At 50.9% G+C, this 25,626-nt stretch overlaps 3 protein-coding genes across 4 annotated transcripts; 1 reads left to right on the top strand and 2 right to left on the bottom strand.

Annotated features, from left to right (window-relative positions):
• Position 1: 1 nt before the first annotated feature.
• NCLN (nicalin) lies at positions 2–16,128 on the bottom strand. Of its 2 annotated transcripts, XM_085562476.1 has the most exons (16): positions 15,876–16,128; positions 12,697–12,887; positions 12,348–12,492; positions 11,632–11,726; positions 11,323–11,403; positions 11,059–11,162; positions 10,712–10,800; positions 10,427–10,566; positions 9,897–10,075; positions 9,601–9,688; positions 9,458–9,496; positions 9,193–9,356; positions 8,543–8,596; positions 8,373–8,451; positions 7,089–7,186; positions 2–20 (listed from the first exon to the last, which is right to left on the bottom strand). In XM_085562476.1, the coding sequence occupies exons 1-15, from the start codon at positions 16,054–16,056 to the stop codon at positions 7,127–7,129; spliced, it is 1,689 nt and encodes a 562-aa protein (XP_085418602.1). In that variant the 5' UTR covers positions 16,057–16,128; the 3' UTR covers positions 2–20; positions 7,089–7,126. The 2 variants fall into 2 exon arrangements, with proteins under 2 accessions (XP_085418602.1, XP_021395807.1); XM_021540132.4 differs by lacking the exon at positions 2–20 and having other exon boundaries at positions 6,959–7,186.
• Positions 16,129–17,682: 1,554 nt separating this feature from the next.
• On the bottom strand, positions 17,683–19,149 carry S1PR4 (sphingosine-1-phosphate receptor 4). Its single transcript, XM_021540156.2, has one exon. The coding sequence runs from the start codon at positions 19,014–19,016 to the stop codon at positions 17,811–17,813; it is 1,206 nt and encodes a 401-aa protein (XP_021395831.1). The 5' UTR covers positions 19,017–19,149; the 3' UTR covers positions 17,683–17,810.
• Positions 19,150–22,776: 3,627 nt separating this feature from the next.
• Positions 22,777–25,540, top strand: LOC110475735 (mast cell protease 1A). Its single transcript, XM_077788753.2, has 5 exons — positions 22,777–22,929; positions 23,010–23,157; positions 23,341–23,470; positions 23,707–23,964; positions 25,078–25,540. Exons 1-5 carry the CDS (start codon positions 22,866–22,868, stop codon positions 25,210–25,212), a joined length of 735 nt encoding a protein of 244 aa, XP_077644879.1. The 5' UTR covers positions 22,777–22,865; the 3' UTR covers positions 25,213–25,540.
• Positions 25,541–25,626: the final 86 nt, after the last annotated feature.

Here is a 25,626-nt window from a genome sequence, read left to right as displayed (position 1 = left end):
TCTGCAGCCAGACTGCCAGCCTAAGAGAAAAATATCCTGTGTAAAAGGATATAACTTGCCATCAGCTTTTATCCTCTCTTGTCCACAAGACTTTGCTGTTTAGCTTTCACGGAATATCTGTTTTACCAACCAATTCAGAGTTAGGGAGTTTTAACATTTTAACTCTGCAAGAACCCAAAAATTAACTAGTTTTGAGGCTTGTGGATTTTTTGACCCAAGTTGTCACAGTGGGTGAACTGAAAGCGACCATCACAGATTCCAGATATCTTTGTGATCAAAAGGAGCTGTTCTATGAGGATTTCAAAAACAAAACAAAACCCAAATAAACAAACAAAACCACACCACCTTGTGGAAGAAGTTTGGGTTGTGTGCAAACTGTTTCTTCCCATGCTTGAAAGCAAGTTGGTCAGGAAACAATGGCACAGGGCTGCCCTTTCCCAAATAATGAGAGGCAACTCCTCAGCTCTACAATCATGCAATATTCAGTCGAGCTGATTGAGTTCAGTTTGGACCTGGTTTTAATCAGCAAAGATATTAAGCTCTGCTGATTGGATCTGGCTTCTCCCCCTGCTCCCCAAACACTCCTGGAGCACAGAGATGGGAGTTTCTGTCACATGCTTTCAGCTGGGTACTCCTTAAAAATAAAAGGACTGAGCATTCCTAGAAACTTGAGGTCATCCCTACAGCATCTGCTTCTCACTCATCTCTTTCTTTTTGGTCAATTCTTTATCTTCCCATTACTCACCATTACACTGTATTACGATATTATGTTAAAAATACTCCACAGGAATAAGCCCGTAACATGAGCAACCTGGCTTCAGGACACAACCTAGTTGTCCTCATGTTCTCATTACTTGAGAGAAAGCAATGTGGCACCTGAATAAAGCTGAGAGGATTAGAGGAGAATGTGGCAATCACCAGATCCACTCATCTCCATCCCTGCTCGCTGCAGCTACACCACTGAGCCCTTCAAATATTTTTTCAGAAGTTTTATGAGGATTTCTTTTCTCCTGCTATCCCTAACCCAGCAGTGACAAATCCAGCCTCTAGAAAAGCACATTTTCCACTCAGGACTCCACCCCACATCTTCCACACATCCCCGGGCTGTTCCAGCTCCAGCAGCTCCAAAGAGCAAGGCCCTTTGTACCTCCTACTTCACCAAGGTGCTGTAAGTGTCAGATATATTTAAGAGCATGAAGCATTCAGATACTATGGAAACCAGGGCAAGAGAAAAACCAAAAATAGATGGAAGACGCAAGCTGTTGTAAGGTCTGGAAAAGCCTTGCTGAGGAAGGCTGTGCTTGCTGCAGCTCATTGCAGAGTGGGATCCATTTAGAGCTCGAGCATAAAATATCCTCTCTCCAGTCTTTCCGTAGTTTGTCATTTTTCTCTGCCACAGGGAAAGGGATATTCTTTAACTTCCCCTCTATTTAACAGGCCTCCTAATTACCAGTTCCTTTGAATGATTCATATTCTAGTGTGCCCTTCCCATGACCTGGAGTAGACTGCTGCCTGACTGCTTCTGTAGAGCAGGAGTATTTGGGAACACACCATGAGAAAAAACCACCACAGAGCACTCTCCTAAAAGGGAAACAACAACAGCAACCTAGAGAGAAGGGTGCCTGGAACTAGGAGTTGTTTGTCTGCCTCTCCTTTTAATAATCCTTTTAATCTCTACAGATAAACCAGTTGCTAAAGTAGAATAATACCTTCACTGAAAAAAAAAAACAACAGAATGGCATGTGGAGGAAACAGAGAAGATGCAGCATGAGGAGTACAAATCATCTGACTCAAAGATGGTCAACCAAATGCAAGCCAGTAACAGCACTTCAGCACCCCTATCAAGAAATAGTCAGTGCTACCACAGAAGCATCATCTGAGAATAAAAACTTTAATTGCCTTTCACGAGTCCCCCAGCCCCTTGCAGGCTGTACAAACTGCCAGTCCCACAGTGTGGCAAGCAGAGGTCTCCCTGCACCAAGAGCCAGGCTAGGCTGGAGTGGGGTGGCTGCCACAGCCCCAGCCTCCATCCAGGGAAGGCAGCTGGACCTTCTTCCTCTCTGCTTTCACAGCACCCTTCCTGTCAGCAAAGAACTCCCTGCTGTCCACAGGGACCTTCCCTTCAAAGCAGGGCACTGACATGATTATAGCTTGAACTCGGTGATCTCAAAGGTCTTTTCCAGCCTAGCCAATCTGTGATTCTGTGATAACGACACGACAGAGCCTGTGTTAAACCCAGCCCTGCAATGAGCTGCCCCTCAGCCTGTAGGGTTTTGCTCTGCCTGCCAGAGGGCTGTGATGGGACAGTGGGCATCCAAGCTCCAAAAATGCACTGTTACAGAGGAGGTAGAGGGGGCACCTGTGTAGAGAGAACAATGATGATACATTTCTAGAGCAGCTCTTTGCTCTCCATCGCCGGAATACACCATCCTCTTTACTGCCTTGTCCCAGTAGCTCTTCTGTCACCTTCCTTCATTTTCAAACTTTTCTCTGACTTAGAAGATACGTTTTTCTTTTCTAGAAAGACACGTCACCACTTTGAACAGCCTGGTCTGAGGAGCCAGGACCTCAGCATCCTCCTGGCACCTCGGCATCCCCAGCAGCAGCCTCAGGGACCCACGGACAGGCAGCCACGTGTCCCCGCTGTGGCAGGGAAGCGGAGAAGGAAGAGAAGTCCTGGAAAGGACAGAACAGGAACGGGGATGCCGAGGCCTCACCTGCCCTGGAACCTGGGACGGGGCCCTGCTTGGCATTCCGGGGCCGCCGTTCTGGCTGTGCCCCACCTGTGCCCAAGAGCTGTGATTTTGGGCAGCCCAGCTCCAGAAATGCTCTGTGACAAGCAGAGGAGACACCAGTGTAGAGAGAACAATGATGATACATTTCCAGAGTTGGGATACACCCTCCAGAGTGGTCCCCAAGGTGGGACAGCTGGAGATGCTCCTGTTGCTTCGGGATCTGCTCACAGCCTGGTGTCACAATGTCACAGCCCCGTGTCACCACGGGGACACCGCTCAACCCCACACCTGCTGGTTCTGGGAGGGTTTCACAAGGAGAACCCCTGGGACACTCAGCATCAGGGTGAGTGCACATCCAGCTCTCCCCTCCTGCCACTCCACACCTCTGACCACTCATGCTCAGGGAACAGATCTCTTGCAGTGCTTGTAATTGGAATAAATCGTTTAGTGTTCAAATAGGCATTGGGTAAGGACAGAGGCACAACAATCTCCATGAGCATGCAGTGCTGGCTGCTGAGGTAACCAGTTTTTCACAGTACCAAAGCTGTTTTGCATAGAATCTTTAATTGCTTCACATGAGCACAAATCTTCAGAGTAAACAGGAATTTGTTCACCTCAAGGTGCTGGAATCATGCTTGGAGTGTGTAAATGTTTTCTGTCATACTATTTTACTTTTGACTAGACAGGATGAAGCTTTTAAATACATAGATTTTCTCCCATTTTGTAGAGGCATCTATTCCTCCAAATAATGCAAGGAGATTCCATTTTTGTGAGCAAATAGTTCTCTGACAAATCTATCCATCAAGCCTATTCACTTGGTTTATTTTCCAAGGGAAAAGGGACAAACAAATTTTAAAAAAACAAAGTTAAAATACTTAAATATTATTACATTTACAGTCCTAAAATATGTAAATCAACTGCATTGAATTTTCTATTAGCTTTTAAATATTCACCTCAATATACATTTGTTCTTCAGGGCACACAGGAGATAAATAATTGAGTTAACATTGCTAGATAAATCAAATAATTTTCCTGAGCTGCAAATATTCCAGATTATAACCTTGGAGTTGCTATGCAGTAACTACAAATGGAAACTAAACAGATTAAAGTGAGCAAGCAGGAGTCCACACTCGAGTACCCAGAGGCCCAATTTTCTGAGACATCCAGGAGCAACCCCAGCATTTCAGATTGGTGAGTCAAGACCAAATGAAATGTAAAACCCAGCTTAAACACGGGGTGCAGGAGCAGCCTGGGATTTGGTCTTGGGCCATGAACAGTGTAAAAGCATGAGATTTAAAACAAATAAAACACCCTCAAAACCAAGCCCCACAGCAATTTTGGGTATAGCTGTGGTTTTGAATGTCTAAATAGACTGTGGTGACTTTCAGCCACAGATAGTGGGAGACCTAATTCCATTCTGGCTTGCAGGATTTTCTCTGCACTCAGTAGAAGAATGGAGTTCATATTGCACAGCATTACTTCCCTCCCAACAATAAACCAACCCTTCTCATTTGGGAGATGAACTACAATAATCCAAATTACTCCCAAACAATTCCCAATAGTACCCACGCAGGTGGAATTGGACAGAAGGAATTAATAGCTTCAGTTAAACCCTGCTGGAAAACCATTTTTTTGTGAGCTGCAGACTCCGACAGCACCAGCACAACAGGTGAAGTCAGATAAATAGCAAAGAAAATGGATTTCTGGCTAGGAGTATCAACTGCTAGCCACTTGTGTGTATGTGGATATAATGCTTTTCATGCTCTTCCCTACAGGCCAGGCAAACTCCTCAAAAAAAGAGGATAGATAAAAATAAGGGCAACAAGAATCAGCTATACAGAGCTCTTCTGCAATATTGTGGAGAACCTTTATTTTATCACAACACCTGCTGGATTTCTGCTTTTGTGTTGGTGACTGAATTGATCAGTTATGCTGCAGTGCAGATCAGCTCCAGGGGCTCTTTGCAAGCTTCTCTGTTGACTTACCCAAGGAAACAACAATGTGGGAACTAAATTCAATCCCAGGATGGGCACTCTGCTCCAGCTATGAGGAAGTTGGGATTTGACTATCTCAGATTTGAGCATTTAAGTTTCAGTGCACGTGCACTTTGATCAAAAGCAAAAACTCTTTTATCTGTTGTAAAAAACTACTTTTTATGGCAGCCAGAGAGAGAGACACAAAGGATTACAGGACAAACTAACATTGTGTGGGAGAGAGCAATGTACCATCCCAACTGCCCTTCAGGTTTATGAACTCTCCTCATTAATCTTATCCATCTTTTTTTTTTAGGTTGTTTCCACTGGCTTCTGGCACTGCATCAGGAGTGTTAACAGTTCACTGCTGAGACCACACAGAGCTAAGGTGTTTTCTTTGTGCTACAGCCTCTGCAAACAGACTGGGTGGAAGTTCTTGACTCTGAACTTTGAGCTTCTCATCTGACAGTTTCCACAGCAAGGAACAAGCTCCAGGTCTGTTCTGTTCTCTCTTGCCTACTACTGGCAAATTTTACACACATCAACTCAAGCTGCAGCAACATTGCTAATATTATTTTTCTCAGCAAAGCAATCATTAAGACTGGTGAAATAATCTACTAGACTGGAGGGAACACTACCTCCTTAAGTGTAACACACCAGAAATGGATGCTGCAGCTGGAGGACTCAAACTGCTCTCAGATATTCAGAGCCCACAGAGTTCTTCAGGGAGCCACTGTACCATGCATGTTCTAAACCTACCCAGCCCAGGGCATGCAGCTCCCCAGGGCACAGCAGATGCAGTCTCTATGGGCAGAGCATAAAAACCAGTGAAAAACAATCAAGGCTTGCCTTTTAGCCACTCCAGCAACTTCTGAAGTCATTATAAATTAATTTGGGGGAGGAGTGCCATGAGCACTTCATGCATGCAGAGAGACACATTTCAAACGAGCACTCAAGGGATGAGGAAAAGGCAAATTTCCCAGTGTGGCTGATAGTTCTGGAGTGCTTGGCACCATGCTGGCACCATGGTGAGCCACTGACACCAGCAGGCTTTCCTGGAAAAGACAAAACCCTTTAAAGAACAGGTTGCTATATATTTAAAGTAGCAGAAAGGACACATCATGGGATAAGGGTACTCCAAGAAGGAGATTACAGTAAAATAAACACAGGAGGATGGAAATCAGTGCTTTGGTGCCCATCCAAAGGACAGTGACTGGCCAAGCAACCCCTTTTCTAACAAGCATGTGCACAGCAGGTGTGTGCAGACAGGAATCCACAGCTGGAATTTTCCTTGCATACACAAAAAAGATCCACCTCAATTCAAAAATTTCAGCCTCTGTGAGATCTGCTGCTTTAATTACAAGTAGTAGCTTAATTTTTTTTAAAAAGTGTCACTGTGGCATGTGAAGATATCTCATGTACACAGAAGAGGTTACAGAAAGGGACTCAAAACTTGCTGGGTGGCAGGACAGTGCTCAGGGCTATCTCCTAGACCGACAACTAGCCTGGGGCTTGTAGTATTTCAATAAATTTTCCATGTCTGAGCTGCTCTTTCTCTCGTTATCAGCAAACCAGCTTGTGTAAGTACATGGAACAGGACAGAACATGATCCTGCAGCTGCTGAACTATGGAACACCCCTCAAAAATCAAGCAAGAGTTCAGTACAGAGTGGTGGCAGCTGTGAACTGTTCAAAGCCCAAAAACCTCCAGAGAAATCAAGGACACAGCAAAATGCATCCTTCAAGAGAGACAGGACAGAACCTGTCCCTGGCAAGAAACCCATCTTAAACTTTCCTCATCCTGGTAATAACAGTCAAAATCACTCCCAGTGCACTTCCTAAGAGGGGGTGAGTTTGAACAAAATGCAAGAAGGTGCTTGCTGCAGACACTGCTTGCTCAGCACAACTCCCTAAAGCCAGGCAGTGAACTCAAGGAAGAGGTGCCATAAGGAAACATGCTAATTGCATTCTCTTTAATTTGCATGTGCACTTTTTGGTTTTGTTTGTTTTTTTTTTCTTTTTTTTTTTTTTTTCCTTTTAAACAACTGCTCCAAGTCCTTGTTTGCTGGGCAGAGATACCACGTGAGGCTGTAGTTTCAGCTTTCAGGCTGGCTGTGTGACAGTGTCCATGAAGGTGCTGGACTTTGTGTGACACTCAGAGAAGCTGCCCAAAATCAGACTGCAGGAATTGCTGAAGTCTCTCAGCCTCTCCCTCACCAAAATGCAAAGGAAAAATCAGACATGGTGCAAGTCAGGGAAGAAGGTGAGTTAAAATTTCATTTTCTTTATGCCTTCCTCCCCTCTATACAGTAGCAGAGAGGAGACAAAGGAAAAGGAACAGCAGGGTTCAGTGGAAGGCAGAAGGTTCCCAATGGGCTCACCGATGGCTCAGTGCTGCTGGGTGGGGGGACTTGGTGCTTCACTGCTGCTTGGTTTTAAGGGATAATCTCTGTATCATCTTGTAAAGGAGACCAAAGTGCTGGAAACAGAAGGGGAAAAAAGTAACCATGACAGTTCTAAACACACAGCTTAGCAGGCTTAGAACAATACCAGTGTGTAAATGCAGTGCCTTGTTTGCATCAACCACTCATCCTGAAGATGGAGTGGGACTTGATGGATCAGGAATTATGACAAAGAAGCCAAGTTATACAGAAAATGATGGCTTACAGAAGTGTTTGTGCAGGTCTGTATCACCTCATTGTGAAGATGTGTTAAAGATTTTTTAAATTTTTATTTTTAATGCAATTCTGTTCCTTCTGAAGGCGAGGAGAAAGCTTCAGGTTTCAACACATGCAGGTTCCTGGTCTCTATAGAAACACTGCTGCCAGCCGTTTCAGGAAGGTAAAAATGAACCAGGCAAACACAAAGATTCCCAGCAATTCACAATTCTTTAACTGGATCCTCTCTTTCACCATTTCCCCAATGACTTAGAAATTCATTTAATTCCTCTTTTGATTTTGCTGGGGTTGATTGTATTTTGATTTGATATTTGACAGATGTAACAAGATCCAGGCTTCAAGTAATTTCAAATTCAAGTAACAGAACTAATGAAGATTGCCAATAGAGATCAAAGTATGTTTTTCCTCTTGTTTATATTCTTACACATTTTAAATACTTGTAGTTTCCATAAATAAATAATAGGCACAAAGTGATCAAAATTTAGTGACCTAAAAAGCTTCCCTTTCATTCATGTCCTTCATGAACCCAGGCAGGAACAAAGCCTTGCTCTGTCTTGGTTAACACTGACACAAAAACATTACATTTAATTTGGCTGGCCATGGCGTGGAGTATCACATTTCCAGAGGTATGGACACAGGATTATTTCTGGTTTCATTGAAAAAAGAAAGCAAAACTCTGAAGATGCATTTCTAAGCTGCATCCCAAGTTCAGATATTTCCTACTAGTACAAGCTACAAACTTTTAAATTACCAAGGTAACTAAAATTTGTTGTAAAGTTTCAGTTTGGACCCAAAATAGGTTAGAAAGTGAGTTAGGTATGTCCTTGAATACAAGAAACAGCTCTTAATAACAGGTTTGCATTAGAATGGCAAGACTGCCTACAGCACAGATAAGTGGCATTATTATTCCAGCTTTAGTGCTGGCACTAGGTGAATTCCTGTATTTAACTTGTTCTATAAGGAAAATAATCCATCTGTGTCTCTTACCTGCACTGCAACATAGGCAACACCAAGGTAGGCTGCAATACAGACAGCCAGGAGCAGGTCAAAGATTGCTGGCTTGACCCTGGAATAAGGAAAAGTGCACATGAAATTCCTACAGCAGTTTCTGCCAGGGGGTGAGACAACAGCCCAGCATGGCCAAGGGAATTCCATACCTGTATGCATTCATCACCTGCTTCAGCTGGTCATAGAAAACAAACTCGGGGTCCCTGTGCAAAGGAGAAATTTTTCAGATTCTGCTGCACTTCTTGATGCTGCAGTCAGGACAGGCCAGAGCTGCTCCCAAGTTCACCCAACCAGGCAAGCCTGACCACCTCCCACACTGGTTTTGAGCTGATTTGAGTCATCAGGACTTTCTTCTCCTACTATCAGAAGCCCAAGGACACAATTCAGAACTCATGCTGGTGTTCAGCTGTCTCCAAAGAGGCTGAACATCAAAGATTCCTCCCTCTGCTCATTAAAACAGCTTCAGCCTGAGCAGGTTTAACAGGATGGAAGCTGCCTTTTCGTAATTAACCAAAACTTAGTCTTCTCCTGCTCTCAGAGTGGGAACAGTGGAACCAAAACAGTTTAAAAACAAGCTTTTCAGACAGAGGGAGCTGCTGGGCCTTGTTCCTGTGCTGTGAGGAATCATGAGCAGCTTTCTCTGGGAGAACACCAAGCATGAACCAAAACTGATGGGACAGCAGAAAAGAACAAAGCTGCATATCAATAAACCAGGAAAGCTGCAGCTATGAGACAAAATTCTGTCCAGGGGGAGGGCCAGTTTGGATGCCCTGTCTGGTTCTTTCATGTCTTTTCTTACCGTTTGTCTGCCTTCACATGATGCTGCTTGACATCCTTCAGGTAGCGTCCCATATAATATTCTAAGGTGTTGAGGAAGGTGCTGTCTTTATCAATCAGCTGGGCAGCTCTGGGCTGACTGCTCAGCCAGTCCATCACTGATTCCAGTTGCTCTTGCTGGATTTGCTGCAGAAAAATACCACCAGAGAAAGGGAATCAACCCCACACCAGAGCTCTCTCCCAGACTCTAGGTTCCACAGGTTACAAAAATAATGCACCGTTCTTACCATCTGATCTGTGAAGATCTGCATATCTGCAGGTGCTCCCTGCAAGGGAAAATGGGAAAAAAAAAAAAAAACAACCCGGGTTATTTTTGAGCTTGGCTGGGCAGGACAAATCTGGCTAGCACTGCACAGTGGGCACCTCTTACCTTTTCTGTTAGATTGTAGATGACCCTTGTCAAAGCCTCAGCAATGATCTGAGTATTCCTGGTCAGTGCTTTAGTGTCTATTCGTGCCCTAAAGCAAAAGAGGGGATTCATGGACTTGCCAATGGCATCAGCTTCCTGCAGAAACAACCCCTTTTCACTGAGCCTGAATCCAGAGCCCAACTCCCAATGTTTGTCACCTGTGCCCTGACCATCAGAACAGCACAAACCCTTGTGAGGCCAGCGTGGGTTTGTGGGCTGGATTTCAAGGGCAGCCCTGCCTGCCCAGGGCCCCTCACCTCCTGTCCATGATGCTGTTGCGGAGGCTGTCCCGGTGGCTCTCCAGGTGCGAGATGGTGAAGGCCGGCAGGCGCCGGATGGCGAAGCGCTCGTGCTCCCACGCCAGCATGTCCTCTGCCAGGTTGATCTTCTTGTGCACCATGGAAAACTTCACCTCTGGGAACTGGCTGGCAACAACCTGAGGGCGAGGGTAAGTCATTCAGAGGTGCTGCCCGCTGCAAAGTGCCACCCTGCACTGTCCTGTCTGCCTACACCCACTTCCGTGTGTTCTAGAACATAAGGTGCAGGTATTGACATTATTAAAGCTGATTTTCAGGTCAAAAAGAGCTGTTTTAACATCTGTACAGGGTTTGCAGACCTAGTCTGCTTCACTTGGGACTGTGGCATGAGGATTTCTCTGCATTTCAAGTGATTCTAAACAATACATGAATTATTTCAATAGCACACCCTTTCTTCACATCTTCCTTCCTTCGTGGAGAGCTGTATAGTAAATCCCAAGTTCCCATGAACCTAAAATGCTTTTCCTTACCGTCTCCAGTTCTCTCAGAAATGCATGCTGCAAGGTGCCCTCCTTGGGAGGCTTTGAGACATGAAGATGAAGGCTATTGCCTCTGCCCAGAGTGTCAAGGCAGAGAACAAATGCTACATTGTCCTGCAGCAGGCTGGAATCTGGAAGAGAAAAATCCAAACCTTTATTGCTATGTCTTGTGCTGGGATTTCCATCTCCTTGAAAAAGCAAGCCCACACAAGAAGATTCTCACAGGAGAGCTGACAATTAATTACAGACATTTAAGACAACCAACCCTTTACTCACCAGTGTGGTCCAAATTATCCTCCAGCCACCGCTTAGTTCCTTGATAATTAAACTTGCCACCTCCAGATGCAAAGAACAGCAAGTTATACCTGCAGATCAAAGAAGCCAGAAAAGGGTTAGCAAGAATTTCTGCATTCAGCCTTGGAGGTGTGGTGAAATCACAACCACTTGCACCTGACATCCAAGGCAAACTGTCCATTAACACTTCCCACATGCCACATTCTTAAGTAATGGCAGGATAAATTAATAGTGGGGAGCTCCCAGTGTTTGAGGATGGAATCTGCTTCCCACATCACTCCCTCCACGTCAGCTACACACATCTAACTCCAAACAGAGCACTTCCTCACCCAGCATGGGTCCTTCTGTAGGTGTAGAGCCGAGAGAACAGCCTGGCCAGTTCCAGCAGCACTGAGATTCCACTGCCATTGGAGTCAGCCCCATGGGACAGCCACTGCAGCAGGAGGGGGGACAGACACAAGGTGACAAATCCACACTGACTCTCACAGCTACCAGAACAGCTGCAGGACAGCACAGCACTGTGCTCTCCTTGTAACACATGGGCAGAGGGAAAAAGGACAGGAACAGAGAGCTGCAGGAAAAAGAATACTCACTGGAGCCACTCCAAAGGAATCATAGTGGGCAACTATCACAACGGTGGGCAGGTCTTCTCCACCCAGCCCTGTCAGCCTTCCCTGAAGAGGAAAGAGAGCAGTGTCACTCCCCATCACCTCTTGTGAGCCTGTACAAGGACAGCCTGACTTCTGCATTCCTGCTGAGTCTGCTGTGGCCTCAGTTGTGAGGACTTCAGATACTTGGCTGAGACTCCCCTGACTTGCCCTGTCAGACCAAATGTCTGATAAAGTCCCAATAAAAAGAGTCACCTCATCAATGTTGCCAGTTTGAATCCATACACAACTCACCTCCACGCTGGGGATGAGCCAGTCATTGATAGCTTTGCTTTGAGCCCCGCTGGTCACCATCTGGAAGCCATTGGCAGTTGCTGTGTGCAGCAGAACTGAAACAAAAAAACCAAAAAAACCCCACAATGTACACCTGGGGAAGCTTCATCCCTTCCTTTCTAACTAACTTTCCAGCTAACTGAGCTTTGGAGAGACCAGCTTCAAACCATTTAAGCCCTCTCACTTGTCACTGGTGTTTATGCAACGACACAGAATCTTGGTGCTTCTTCATTCTGTCCTAAAATCCCAGTATTTTGTCAAAAAACTTTTCCCCAGCAGTACTAAAATTAGTCATAAGCAGCAGGTCAATAAGACATTCATATTATTTACGTGGAAACATCAAACTGACTTGTGGCCAGACAAAAAGCTTCAGCTTCTACCAAGACACCATCATCACTTAACATTTTCAATGTTGCTTTAACCTAGTTTTGATTTCTACCTTACTTGAAACAATGTGAAGCTGAGAACTTCCTTCAATTTTATGTCCAAATATAGTCAAGTAATGCTTTCTACACTGCGCTTTTCTTCCACTGAATCTCTAAACACTTTGACAAATACAGAATAAACACAAACGCGACAGAACACTTGTTCATGGTGCAAATGACACAGCAGACTCCTCCCAGAGGTGGGAACAGGCTTGTCGGCCTCAAAGCTTTTTCTTCCTTGTTAGAACTCACCTTCTGCAGCTGAGGCAGAGCCCTGTGATGCAGAAGCAGCCCGTGTTTGTTCATAGATAGACAGCAGCTCCTCATCCTCCACTGCAAAGTAGACTGGCACAATGGTTTCCATAGCAAGCATTTCTGGCTCTATCTCCATGAATTGCTGAAGATTTAAGTGAGACACAAACTTAGCATCTGCTAAACACGAGAAGTGTCAAGAAAAGAATCAACCACCAAAGCAGAAAGAAGTCTTAAAATTAGAATACGATTTGTTGTTGTGTTACAACAGAATCTTCCAGCCCTGCAGCAATCAAGCTTTTCTCCAGCACACCTCCCACGAGAAGGGAAAGAAAACTTTTCTGTTTACCCGCACGACATCCTGGGGGACAGAGGAGATGGATCGTGGCAGGATGATCACCACAGCCCCGGCTGACTGGCGCAGAGCCTTCTGGTACTGCTCGTAGGAGAAGTCCACCAGCCTCATCATGACACAGCGGCGGCTCAGCACGTCCGCTTCCACGGTGCGCGCCTCCGTGTTCAGCACGGCGCTCCTGGTGCCTGCCAGCAGGGAAAGCAAGAGGGCTGCTAAGGCACTGCACCCTATTCCCCTCGTTCCAGCCTGCCTCCTGCTCAGAACACTCCTGGGGACACTCTGATGGGCTGCAGAGTGGCCAGAGGCTGCAGAAAGCAGAGTTCGCCTCTTTGTCCTCGTTGAGAAGGAGCAGAGGTCTGTGGGTTTTCCTGTGCAGCCACATCCTGCCAGACCTGCCTTGTTCCACACCCCACAGCCTCACCTGCCAGCCTACATCCTGCCAGACCCCCCTTGTTCCACAGACTCACCTGCCAGCCTTTCTCCTGCCAGACCTGCCTTGTTCCACAGCCTCACCTGCCAGCCTTCCTTCTTCCAGGCCCCCCTTCTTCCACACCCCACAACTTCACCTGCCAGCCTCACTTTCCACCTTCTCCCTTGTTCCACACCCCACAGCCTCCCCTGCCAGCCTTTCTCCTGCCAGATCCTCCTTGTTCCACACCCCACAGCCTCCCCTGCCAGCCTTCCTCCTCAGCACAACACACAGGCTACCTGTCTGCTCACCTGCACCTAATTACCAACACACCTGGACACAGGCTGGCCTCTCCAGAGCCTCTCCCAGCTGGAGGATCAAGCTGTGCAGAAGCCCCTGATGAAAGGACACCAGACTGCCCCAAGTCACCCCAAGGGCTGCTCCCACTCAGCCCCAAGGAAGGTTCTGCAGCTGGCAGAGTTCCAGAGGAGCAGGCTGCTCCTGAGGGATCGCCCTCTCCTTCTCTCAGTTCCAGCAGATCAAATCCCCCACGTGGAAATGCAATCCCCTGGGAGCACAGCAGGCTTGCCAGAAGCTCCTGGCAAGGGAGGGTCAAAAGGACATCTTGTGCAAATAGAGAGGAGCTTACAAATCCACCTTACAGTTTACAATTCAATTTCTTCTTCTATAACTCTGGCACCTCCACTGGAGAGCTCATCCTTCTGGGTCCCCACACAGGGACAGACAAGGTGGCCTCTGTCAAACAGGAGCATTGCTAAGAACTAGATTTAAACCTGGCTTAGCCTATCTCTAACATTAGTTTGGTCTTCTCAAAGGTCACAGAAACACCTAAACAAGAAAAATCTGCATTTCCCCTGCACAGTATCAGTGAGGGCCACACCCCCAGAAACAGAGGCCAGGCACAATGTGAATTCTCCCCACAGATCTCTGACACTAAACAAACAAACATTAACAGCACCCCCACTCCAACCAGAGAAAAACAACTCAAAATGAGGATAATCCCCCCACCATTTCCAAAGGAATGATGTGTCAACACAGCAATGTGTGCACCTGAAGTTCTGCTCTCTCTGACATCTAAGCAGAGCAGACACAACAGTATTTTCCTGACAGGTTGATTTTCTGCAGTTTCTCTACAGAGAGCTGGTTAATAATCATTCATTTGCAAACTAAAGAATTCTCATTCTATCAGTATTAGAGGAAGTCCAAGCTTGTTCTTAAATTGCTCTATAAGTGATGCTGACAAAAAAAATCTTCCCTCTGCAAGAAGAGGCTGAGCAGCAACCTGTTACTTGGTATTTTTGGGAAAGAATATGAGAATCTGAAACCACAAATCAACTCAGTTGGTCAGAGCTTGGAGCTAATAACACCAAGGTTATGGGTTTGGTAATTTCCTTTGAGAGTTGGACTTGGTGCTTCTTGTGGGTCCCCTTCCAACTCAGACTGCTCTGAAATACAGCTTTTATCCTGAAGGACATCTCAGAACACACAAGGAACAGGAACAGCAGCTACCCAAAGGGAGCAGGAAGGAACAAAGGAGACACACAGCCCACCAAACTAAAAGGCTCCAGGAAAAGAAACAGTAGAAAAAGTTAATTGGAAGCATCTTAAAAAAAAATAACACCTGGATTTCAAGAGGGTCATAGAATTGTGAGCACTTGGGTAGAGGTGACACTTGGGCAAGCAAAGACAAAGTCAAATCACATCCCTGCTAAGCCTGGCAACAAACAGCTCCCAAGGAAGGGAGGGAGGAAAGACAGACTCCTACCCCCATGCAGAGCCTGCCTGGGAGCTCCTGAGGCTGTCAGCAAGGAGCCCTCAAGATGTGGATACGTTCTGAGAAACTGTGATGGAAGAACCCAGAAATAATTTCATTTATTTAGAAGCCAGCAGAAGCCTGAAGTGTTTAAGAAGTACACGGGCACAGCTGCATTTCGTAACTTATATACTTGAACTTATTAAGATCTGAAAGAATGAGAGCTGGTGTCTCATGGACAGCACAAATTAAACGTGAGGCTGTTCATGGCTAACTCTATAGGAAGAGTCCCTCACAGACACAGCACATGCCGTGGCCTGGAATAAAATCTCTACGGAAGACCCAGAAACAAGCCTTGACTCTGGGTTTGTGGGCACACGGGGGAGGAGGCTGAGGGCTGCAGCACCTCCAGGACTCGCAGAACAGGGTGTGTCTCTGACCCGAAGAAAGGTGTTGCACAATCAGCAGGCTGCAAGTGAGAGAACGGAGGAAGTAAAGGTCAGCTGTAACACAGGGGGAGGACAGGCTCTGAAATGGAGCCACTGGAGCAACACAGAGCTGAGGATGAAGAAGATGAAGAGCGAAGAGGAATCAATAAAGGAGTCAAAGGCAAAAGGACAAAACTGAGCTCACAACCGAGCTCACCAGAATGCAGGAGGGACGGAGCTGGACCCCCAAACCGCAGAGCCCTCAGCGCACAGACAGGGCTCCTTGGCTACCCGTAGTTACCACGATGGCGCTCCCAGCCCCTCTCCTGCTGGTGCTGAGCCCGGGCAGCGAAACCCGGCCGGAGGGACCGTCCTGCGGCTGGGCCTGACCCGGGCCCGGCTGCTGCCGCCCCCCGAGCCCCCCGCGCCCACCCGCGGCCTCCCTCCACGGGGGCTGCCCTGGGCTGCTCCCCGGCCTCGGGGCTCCCTTCCCACGGCCGCCCCACCCCGAGGGAGCCGCTGCCGGCGGCGCCCGGCCCGGCCGGGCCGCGCCGTCCCTCACCGTAGGGCTGCCCGCCCAGCTCGTACTGCTGCATGCGGTACACCGTGAACTCGTGCGCCGCCTCGGCGGCGGGCGGCGGCCCCAGGAGCAGCAGCACGGCGGGCACGAAGAGCAGGACGCTGAGCGGGAGGCACGAGGCCTTGAGCACCGACTCCAGCACCTCGCCCGCCTCCTCCAGCATCGCCGCTGCCCCGGCCCGCACCGCGGCCTGCTCGGCACGCACGGCGCGCCCGCGCCGCACGCCGGGACCCGTAGTTCGCCCGCCGCCGCCGGGGCCGCTGGGAGTTGTAGTCGCGGCAGGGAGTGATGGCCGCGGTACCGCCCCGCCTTGGCCTGCAGGGGGCGCGCTCTGCGCGGGCTGGCGCTCCCGAGCGCCCCCCAGCGGATGGGATAACGGGATAACGGGATAATGGGATAACGGGATAATGGGATGGGATCCATAGGATGGGATCCATGGGATGGAATGGGATAATGGAATCCATGGGATGGGATGGGATAATGGAATCCATGGGATGGGATGGGACAGCATCCATGGGATGGGATCCATGGGATAGGATGGGATCCATGAGATGGGATCCATGGGATGGGATCCATGGGATGGGATCCATGGGATAGGATGGGATCCATGGGATGGGATCCATGAGATGGGATCCATGGGATAGGATGGGATCCATGGGATGGGATCCATGGGATGGGATGGGAACCATGGGATGGGATGGGACGAGATGCATGGGACAGGATGGGATGGGACAGGATCCATGAGATGGGATGGGATGGGATCCATGGGATGGGATGGGATGGGATGGGATGGGATGGGATGGCATGGCATGGCATGGCATGGCATGGCATGGCATGGCATGGCATGGCATGGCATGGCATGGCATGGCATGGCATGGGACAGGATCCATGGGATGGGATGGGATGGGATCCATGGGATGAGATGGGATGGGACAGGATCCATGGGATGGGATGGGATGAACAGGACCAGGCAGGAGGCTCCTGCTGCCCCCTGAGCAGGGTGATCCCCCTGTCCCGAGAACAGGAGGCAGCTCTGACTGTCCCCAGACTACAAAAACATCCCCCAGGCAGTACCTGGCCTCCAGAGGGAAAAAATCAAAGCAAATTGACCCAAGGCTTTCTGATCACCTTGATTTATTGCAAAACAAACTGGCTGCACGCTCAGCTCCTGCAGAGGGGCTGGGCCAGCAGGATTTATCTGAGTCCCCAAGTGCTTCGGTGCCCTTCTGGCACAGTGAGAGGAGGCATTTGGGTGCTGCTCTGGTTATTCCCTGCATGGGAGAACAGAAGGGCAGGGACCTGAGGCACAAGCTGGCTGTGTCTTCAGGCTCCCCAGTCTCTCTGGGCACCTCCTTCTGCCCTAGTGCCAGCCCTGTCACTGCAGCTCTGAGCACGGCCACAGCATTGCCCTGGCTCAGAGCCCAGCCTCTGCACCCCTGAGGGAGGGTCTGGGCTGGGCAGGACATCAAGCTTGCATTCCTTCCCAGTGGCTGTGCTCATCACAGAAGGTCCAAAAGTATTCCAAAGTCATCACAGAAGGTCCAAAAGTATTCTAAAGGCTTGGAAGGGCCGCCTGGTTGGGGAAATCCACCCCATTTGCCAGTGTGCCCTGGTGCAAAACACTCTCAGGTGAGCAGCTACAGCACCTCCGCTCACCCAAAGCTCACACACAGAACCCGAGCGCTGCAGCTGTCCCAGCAGAGCACCAAACCCAAAATGCGTTTGTGTCCTTCACTGCCAGCCTAGGAGCAGCTCCTGTGCCTGTGCTGCACCCACACGGAGGCACCAGCTGGGTCTGATGGGACTGCAGAGCCCGGCCCAGTTCACGACTGGTCAGTGCCACAGCGCTGCCAGGCCAGGAGCAGCACCACGAGCTCCTGGGGGCTGCCTGGCCCCTCTGGTTCTCCCCGTGGCCCCTCACAGACTGGGCAGATTGCTCATCATGCTGGAGTTGCTGGACAGAGGCGCCCTGGGCCGAGCGCCGCGCGCGGCGGGGCTGCGGAAGCTGTCGCGGTAGCGCAGGGAGCTCTCCGTGGAGGAGCCAGAGTTGATGTCCGACATGGCCACGCAGCTGCCGGGCCTGCAGAGCCCGGCCCTGAGGCAGCAGCAGCACAGCAGGCTCCCCACGGCGCGGCGAACCTCCACGCTCCGCAGGGAATAAATGACGGGATTGACCCCCGAGTTGAGCAGGGCCAGAGCCAGGGTCCAGTCCAGGCTGTGCAGGTGGCTGCAGGCTCCGGTGTCGCAGAACACGTCGAAGAGCAGCAGGACGAAGAGGGGGCTCCAGCAGAGGATGAAGGCCCCCAGGATCATCAGCACCGTCTTCAGCAAGCGCAGGGAGCGCTTGCGGCCGTGCCGGGAGCTGCTTTGCTTGGAGCTGGCCTGCACCAGGTGGAAGATGGAGATGTAGAAACCGATGATGCCCAGGAGGATGATGCTGAACATAACCACGGAGAAGAGGATGTAGTTCTTGGAGTAGAGAGGCAGGAGCACGGAGCAGGCCTGGAAGTCGCAGAGGCAGTTCCAGCCCAGCAGCGGGAGCAGCCCGATGACGAGGGCCAGCAGCCAGCAGGCCACGATGAGGCCGCGCAGCCGCAGCGTCTTGCTGGCCTCGTTCTCCGCGATGGGCCTCACCATGGCGCCGTAGCGCTCCACGGCCGTCACCAGCAGGCTGAAGGTGGAGGCGGCCAGGGCGATGAAGAGGATGCCCTCCCGCAGGAACCAGAGCTGCGGGGACAGCTGGAAGGTCTTGCTGCCCGAGAGGAGCAGGTTGCAGAGGTAGGCGACGCCCGCCAGCAGGTCGCTGAGGGTGATGCTGGCGATGCAGGAGTAGACCCAGCGCCGGCCCCGCAGGCAGCGCAGCACGGCCAGCAGCACCAGCAGGTTCTCCAGGATGATGAGGCAGCTGATGACGGCGAAGGCCGTGCGCACCAGCCCCATGCCCTCGTCGCCGGAGTGCCGGTTGGTCAGCTTGCCCGAGAAGTTGTAGTGCTGCAGGATGATGTTCACGTTCCTGGTGGCCACCAGCTGCAGGCAGGAGGCTTTTGTGCCGAGCAGTTGAGCAGAGTCCAGGGGAAGGAGGAGGGAGCGATTCACCAGCCAGCTCAGCACCGGAGCTGCCATCTTCGGAGCCTGGGTCAGCAGGCAGGGGATGCTCGATGGAGGAAGGGGTCGGCTGGGGCTCGGGGCAGAGCAGATCCTCTGCTGGAGGGCTGGAGCAGCTGTGAGGCTGAAGCCAGCCCTGCTCAGTGGAGGTGAGAGTCAGAGCCCTGTCTGCCAGCCCTGCAACACTGAAAGAGCAAGGGGAGAGCAGGGTGAGGTGTTTTGTAAGTCCACCCATGAGCATGGGCTTCCTGTTGTTTAATAAAGTTTCCTGTTGTGACTGACAGTATTGACATCTTTTCTAACAGCTGTCATCATTTCTGATAAGGGTCTGGTTACTCTCAGCTTTGCTGTGGTTGTGAAGGTGTGGCACAAGTGAAGAAACGTGCCAGGGCCCTCTCTGGGTTGGAGCAGGCAGTGTGAAACAGGACAACACCTTGATGGGTGGGGCCTTGGGGGGCTGAACAGCTCCAAGTGCTGGTGAAAGCACCCAGACAGCTCGAGACACAAAGTGCTCCGCCTGCTGTGGTGCTCTGTCCACCCCTGAGCCTGGCAGGGAGCCACTGCCTCTTCCTCAGCTGCCCTGTGCACCACCCATGCTCAGACCATCCCTCTTCCTTCTTCAGGGGGAAGATCCACTCTCTCAGACACATCCAGACCATCCATCCCTGTCTGTGCAGCAGCTCCTGGCACCTGTGGGGCTCCAGCTGAGCCTCAGCCCCTCCACTCCAAAGGAAACCTGCTGCTCCAAGCTGAGCACATGCCCTGGCTACGCCTTCAACTCCCCAAGCACCTGCTAGAGACTGGTCAGGATCTTCCCACAGGCAGGCAAGGAGGCAAAGAGCTGCTGCTTCTCACCTTTGAGGAGGCACAAGGTGCTGAGACCAGAACCAAGGAACGAGAGCGTGGCTGAAATGTTAATTTCCAGCATTGGCCTAATTCCTTATGTTTGCAAAACTCAACAGGAGAGCCTTGGAACATGCCATTCCCAGCAGTGGCTGGGAATTTGTCTTAGGACTCACCTGTCATGGCTTGTGGGAGGCTCTTGCTGCCCAAGGGAGGTTCAGCAGTGCTCTCCAGCTCTTTGTCTGAGGCCCAGCACGGTGCAGGTAGTGGGGACAGCTCCTTGTGCAAAATAAGTGAGGCTTCTACCCACCAAAGTGAAAAAAGGGGAAGTTGCAACATCAACCACATTTCTGTGCAGGGTGGACCCCACCCAAATCAGCTGCAGAGTGGCAGAGATAAAAGAAAAGCAGAGCACCTTTTAACGCAGGATCTCAGCAGGAGCTGTGCCCTGCTGTGCCTGTGCTCTCACCCCAGGCTGGCAGGGAGCCATGGAGATGTCCCCAGGCTGAGAGCAAAGAGCAGCGAGCTCTCCCCTCGGCAGGGAGCTGTCCAGGGAGCCCACCCATCCCTGCAGGGATTGATCCCAGCCTGGATGGCAGCACGGACAAGTGGAAAATGCACAGGAGGCTCCTGCAGGAAGCAAGAATGGTTCTCATCAAAAGCTGAGGCCTCCATCCTCCACCTTCACCCTTTCAGCTGTGAGGTTTTAGCCTTTTCTATCAGCAGGGTGGAAAGAAACTCACGCTGATAAGGTCAGCAGATGACCCCGAGATTGAAGGAGCGGAAATCAGCAGGGCCACGAGTGCAGGGCTGCACGTTCAGCACCACGAGCTGGCTCCCAAAGCCCCTGGGCTGATGCCCACAGAGCACTGGAATCCAAAGGCTCAGTGTGACCACATCACCCCTTCCAGCTTCGCTCTGGCCTCAGGGTGAACCTCCAGCTCACGTGTCTGCTCAGGACAGAACTGGTGGAATGTGGGAAATGGATTTGTGGAGAGTTTTTAGGGCTTGGTAGAAAGTTTTGGGTCTCTGGGTTGTCTCTGAGTCAGGAAAAGGGCATTGTCCAACAGTAGAATGTTCCTGAAAGATCAGAGGATGGAGAAACTTGCCTTGTCAGGGCTCTAAGTAGTTTCTCCAAGAGCTGGCAATGTGTGAGGAGTCTGAGATTCCTGACAGCAGAGAGATCTGTGGAGAGGAGGGGGCTGGGGCAGGCAAACCCTTCTGAGGGCAGGAGGGCTCCAGGCAGATGAGCTGCTGGGACAGCTCGACCCCCTCACCTTTGGTGTCTAGGTTCTCTGGACCAGCAAAACATTGAAAGATCTTCCTACAAAATGCCCTTCCATGACTAATGGGGCTCTTCTTGCCTGAGCCCCCATGTGAGGAGAGTTCCTGCTCTGCCTTGTCCCCATTGCCCTCAGAGCAGTCCCAGCCCGAGCTGGATCTTGGCCCTTCTCCTTTGCTGCCATCCCAGTTCAGATCTTCTTTCTTTGAAGCCGAGTGGGGCAGGGGAGGGACGGCCCCTCCTGCAGCATTTCTCATCTCTTCCCTTCAGATCAGAGCCCAAATCTGCCCAAAACACTCTGAGTGCTGGGCTGGGAAGGGCCAGGGAGGCACGGGGGCAGCTGGAACCTGTGGTCCTGCTCCAGTTCCATGCCTAAAGCAGATATTGATGGATGCTGAGATGAGGCACCTCAGCAGAGAAGCCCTGGAACCCTCCAGAGGTCAACAAGAAGGCCAAAATACCTTGGCCTCAGAGAGAGGAGCTTGTGTGCAGTGAGAGGAGCAGGAGAGCAGCAGCCTGGAGCTCATCTCCCTGTGTCCCTCCCTGTGTCCCAGTCCCTCCTGTCCCGGGGCTGCTGCTCCCAGGAGGATTTCCAGCCACTCATTTTGGGGGGCCACAAGCAGCTGCAGGGGAAAGACAACAAGTTACAAACACGAGATAAAATATCGATGATTCCTCTTGAGGTTTTCCTGCTGTGCTGCTGCGAAGTCCTGATTAAAGCTTGTGCTTTCAGATATTATGATTTAAAAAAACCAAAACACGGGTTCAGCTCTGTGGAGAGCTCTGTGGCAGGCAGCCCCCAGGCTGGCTCATGGACATCAGGCATCCACATCTCTCCCTCCCCATGCACCCATCCTGTCCCCTCTGCATGGCCCCAGCACAGCCCAAGGCATCCACTTGCAGGTGTTTTTCTGCTCCAGGAAGGGTGGAGCAGGTTTGGTTTAAAAATGACTGATCACTCCTGGCAGCTGGGTGGTTGCACTTCCCTGCTTTGGTCTCTTCTGCTGAAGAGCAGCACTTCCTACATCCCAGTCCCCAAGCTGGCAGGATGCTTCTGGCCCTAGAGGAGCCAAGAAGAGCCAGGAAGGTCCCTCTGACCTGGGCTGACACCAAACCCTGCACATTTGACTTTTCACAGTGCTCAAAAGCCATCCCAGGCACAGCTGTTGTGCCCTTTCATTTAAATTGGGTGGTGGTGTCATGGATCTCTGTAAAAAAAAGAGGCTCTACAGTGCACCTCTTGAAGGAAAACAAGAATATGAAAGAGCAAGTCTCAGGATTGTCTCCTCCAGACCACATTCATGACTTTAAATGGCCAAGTTTTTCTGTTTTTTTGGTTTTTTTGTTTTTTTGGTTTTTTTTGGTTTTTTTTAAGTGGCTTTTTTTTAGAACCTTACATTTCCTCAAGGCAAAAACATTTGACAGCAAGTGAGGGGAAAATGTTAAATCACACCTCAAAACCACCACAGGACACCTCTCTCTTGCTGCCAGCACCCCTTGAGGCTGTGACTGCCCTGTCCTTTCCACCCTGGGCTATCTCTTGCCCATCAATCCCAGCCACGGGCACGTGGGCACTGGGCAGGCCAGGCCAGCGATGCCCCGATTAGCCCAATCAGCCCTTTGCACATGGTTTCCTGGCTGCTGGACACAGCTGCCTGCAGGCTATAAAACCTATAAAACCAGCTCCTGGCCCCGGGGAAAGCCAGGACTTGCACACCACTGGGCATCCAGCCGTGGCAGAGATGTGCCAGCCCCAGCCACTGCCAGCCCTGCTGCTCCTGCTCTGCTGCGCCTGGGCCAGTGCCAGTGAGTCTGGGCTTTGCTGGGAGGCTCTTTTGGGGGGTCTCAGCAGCCCCTGGCTCACGTTGTGCTGGGGTTTCTTGCAGGTTCTCTGCGGGGTCGGATTGTGGGGGGCCACGAGGCGCGGCCCCACTCGCACCCCTACATGGCGTTCCTCAAGTTCGCAGACATGGGGGGCTGTGGGGGCTTCCTGGTGGCCCCTAACTGGGTGATGTCAGCTGCACACTGCATGGGGTGAGTATTGATACAAGGGTTTTATCCTTTTCTTCCTCCCCTAGCCTGGGAGCTCCTTCCCCGGAGCAATTTTGGAGCAGGTCCCTCCCGTGCTGGGCAGCTCTCTCCACCTGCCTGCCAAAATGAGGGAGGGGGCGACACCCAGCTCGATTCCCTCTTTCCCCCTCCTTCTGCCACGGCCAGGAATATCACAGTCATCCTGGGGGCTCACAACATCCACGAACCAGAAAAAACCCAACAGGTCCGGGGAGTCCTCAAGTACCACGAGCACCCTGAGTACAACCCCAGCACGATGGAAAACGACATCATGCTGCTCCAGGCAAGGAGTTCCGAGGGGGCAGAGGGGCTGTGGGGCCACCAGGGACCGAGCAGGGCTCGTCCTGGCTCCTTCTGCAAAGCTGCTTCTGCCCGAGGTGCTGGAGGGACCTGGGAAGGAGCCATGGGCAGGGTTTGGAGCTGCTCTCACAGCAGCTCCCTGCGTCCTGCAGAGCCTGCTAGACCCTCCCTGCCTCTGCAGAGCAAATATCCTGCTCACAGCCCTCTCTCAACCCCCAGCTGACATCAAAGGTGGCTGTCAATGACTACGTCCAGCCCATCCCCCTGCCCAGGACGGGCAGTGACCTCCCCACGGGCACCAAGTGCGTGATCGCTGGCTGGGGCCTGATCGACGAGGACAGGACCACCAACAAGCTCTTTGAGACCAAAGTCTCCATCTACAGCCGCAGGAAATGCACCCTGTTTTACCCAAACCTCGATTCTGGCATGGTCTGTGCAGGCAGCTTCCACGAGCTGAAGGATTCCAGCCAGGTACGGCCACATTCCTAGCTCCTTTTCCAAGTTTTCCATTCCCAGTTTCCCATTCCCATTCTTATTCCCAGTTCCCATCCCCATTCTCATCCCCATTCCCATTTTTCCATTCCCAGTTTCACATTCACACTTCCCGTTCCCAGTTTTCCATTCCCAGATCCCATTCCCAGTTCCTATTCCAAGTTCCCATTTCCACTTCCCCATTCCCAGGTTTCCATTCCCAGTTTTCCATTCCTAGTTCCCATTCCCAGTTTCCCATCCCCATTCCCAGGTTTCCATTCCCAGTTTTCCATTCCAACATCCCCATTCCCATTCACAGTTTTCCATTCCCAGTTACTCATTCCCAATTCTTGTTCCCAGTTTTCCATTCCCAGATTTCTCTTCCCAGTTTCCTATTCCCAGTTCCCCTTCTCAGTTCCCATCCCCATTCTCATCCCCATTCCCAGGTTTCCATTCCCAGGTTTCCATTCCCAGTTTTCCATTCCCAGTTTCCATCCCCATTCTCATCCCCATTCCCAGGTTTCCAGTCCCAGTTTTCCATTCCAAGATCCCATTCCCATTCCCATTCCCATTCCCATTCCCATTCCCAGTTTTCTTTCCCAGTTCCTATTCCCAGCTCCCATTTCCACTTTCCCATTCCAATCCCCATTCCCAGTTTTCCATTCTCAGTTCCCATTCCCAGTTTTCCATCCCCATTCTCATCCCCATTCCCAGTTTCCTATTCCCAGTTCCCATTTCCACTTCCCCATTCCAATTTTTCCATTCCCAGTTCCCCTTCTCAGTTCCCATCCCCATTCCCAGGTTCCCATTCCCAGTTCCCATTCCCAGTTCCAGGGCACACGGGCTGCTCTGGGAGCAGGAGCTGCTGCAGGAGCAGCTCCCAGGGCAGGGGACAGACATTTGATGGCAGCTGGAGCAGGAGTGGCTCTCTGGGTTCCTGACACCAGCCACACTCCCTGCCCCGGGGGGTAGAGCCCACCCCAGCTCAGCAGCCCCTCCGCCGGGTGGGAAATGGGGCAGGAGCGGAGCCCAGGGAGGGAGGGATCGGGGTAAATCTGTTACCACGGCTAAGAGGTACCAAACACCTCTCCAATCCATCTCATCTCTCCCCAGGGAGATTCTGGTGGGCCCCTGGTGTGTAATAAAGTGGCACAAGGTATTGTTTCCTTTGGCTACGACTCCCCACCCGGGGTCTACACCCGCATCTCCAACTACCTGCCCTGGATCAAAAAAGTCATGAAGAAGTAGTGGCCGTGGCAGCATTTTTCTCCAGCTCTGGTGTGGCTCTGGACCCTGCAAGAGTTTCCTTCCTGCCCCTGCTGAAGGCTCAGCTCCCTCCTCTCTCCTCAGGAGCCCAAGTGATGGATCAGTGCCCTTGGGAGCACCCTTCACTCTGTTCTGACTCCTCCTGTCCCATTCCTGTCTAGGGCTGTGCTAAACCCCCCTGGCAGAGGCAGGGGTAGCTCCAGATGGCACAAAAAGAGGCTGTGCCACAGCAAACCCCATTTCCTTCAGAGATAACGCTGTTCCTGCTTGAACCCTGCTGCACTTAAAGTAAACTCCAAGCTGCACCTCCCAGCGTGTGTTTGTGTTTCTCGTGGCCTCGCCGCAAGAGAGAGAAATGTTAAATCCCATTTAACAGGAGGGAGGGTCTGGCTGCTG

Source organism: Lonchura striata, chromosome 28 (genome assembly GCF_050655825.1).
Source record: "Lonchura striata isolate lonStrDom1 chromosome 28, ASM5065582v1, whole genome shotgun sequence".
In the NCBI taxonomy this organism is placed as follows: Eukaryota; Metazoa; Chordata; class Aves; order Passeriformes; family Estrildidae; genus Lonchura; species Lonchura striata.
Note: the sequence above shows the minus strand (reverse complement) of the source record. Positions and strands in the feature narration are given on the sequence as shown.

What these genes read in the sequence shown, in the direction of transcription:
- NCLN (XM_085562476.1), bottom strand. Translation starts at nt 16,056, where the DNA reads ATGCTGGAGGAGGCGGGCGAGGTGCTGGAGTCGGTGCTCAAGGCCTCG. An exon ending in GGATAATTTGGACCACACTG is followed by an intron (nt 10,567 to 10,711) that starts GTGAGTAAAGGG and finishes TTTCTCTTCCAG; the next exon opens with ATTCCAGCCTGCTGCAGGAC. An exon ending in TTGCCTATGTTGCAGTGCAG is followed by an intron (nt 7,187 to 8,372) that starts GTAAGAGACACA and finishes TTCTGTTTCCAG; the next exon opens with CACTTTGGTCTCCTTTACAA.
- S1PR4 (XM_021540156.2), bottom strand. Translation starts at nt 19,016, where the DNA reads ATGGCAGCTCCGGTGCTGAGCTGGCTGGTGAATCGCTCCCTCCTCCTT.
- LOC110475735 (XM_077788753.2), top strand. Translation starts at nt 22,866, where the DNA reads ATGTGCCAGCCCCAGCCACTGCCAGCCCTGCTGCTCCTGCTCTGCTGC. An exon ending in TGGAAAACGACATCATGCTG is followed by an intron (nt 23,471 to 23,706) that starts CTCCAGGCAAGG and finishes CCCTCTCTCAAC; the next exon opens with CCCCAGCTGACATCAAAGGT. An exon ending in AGCTGAAGGATTCCAGCCAG is followed by an intron (nt 23,965 to 25,077) that starts GTACGGCCACAT and finishes ATCTCTCCCCAG; the next exon opens with GGAGATTCTGGTGGGCCCCT.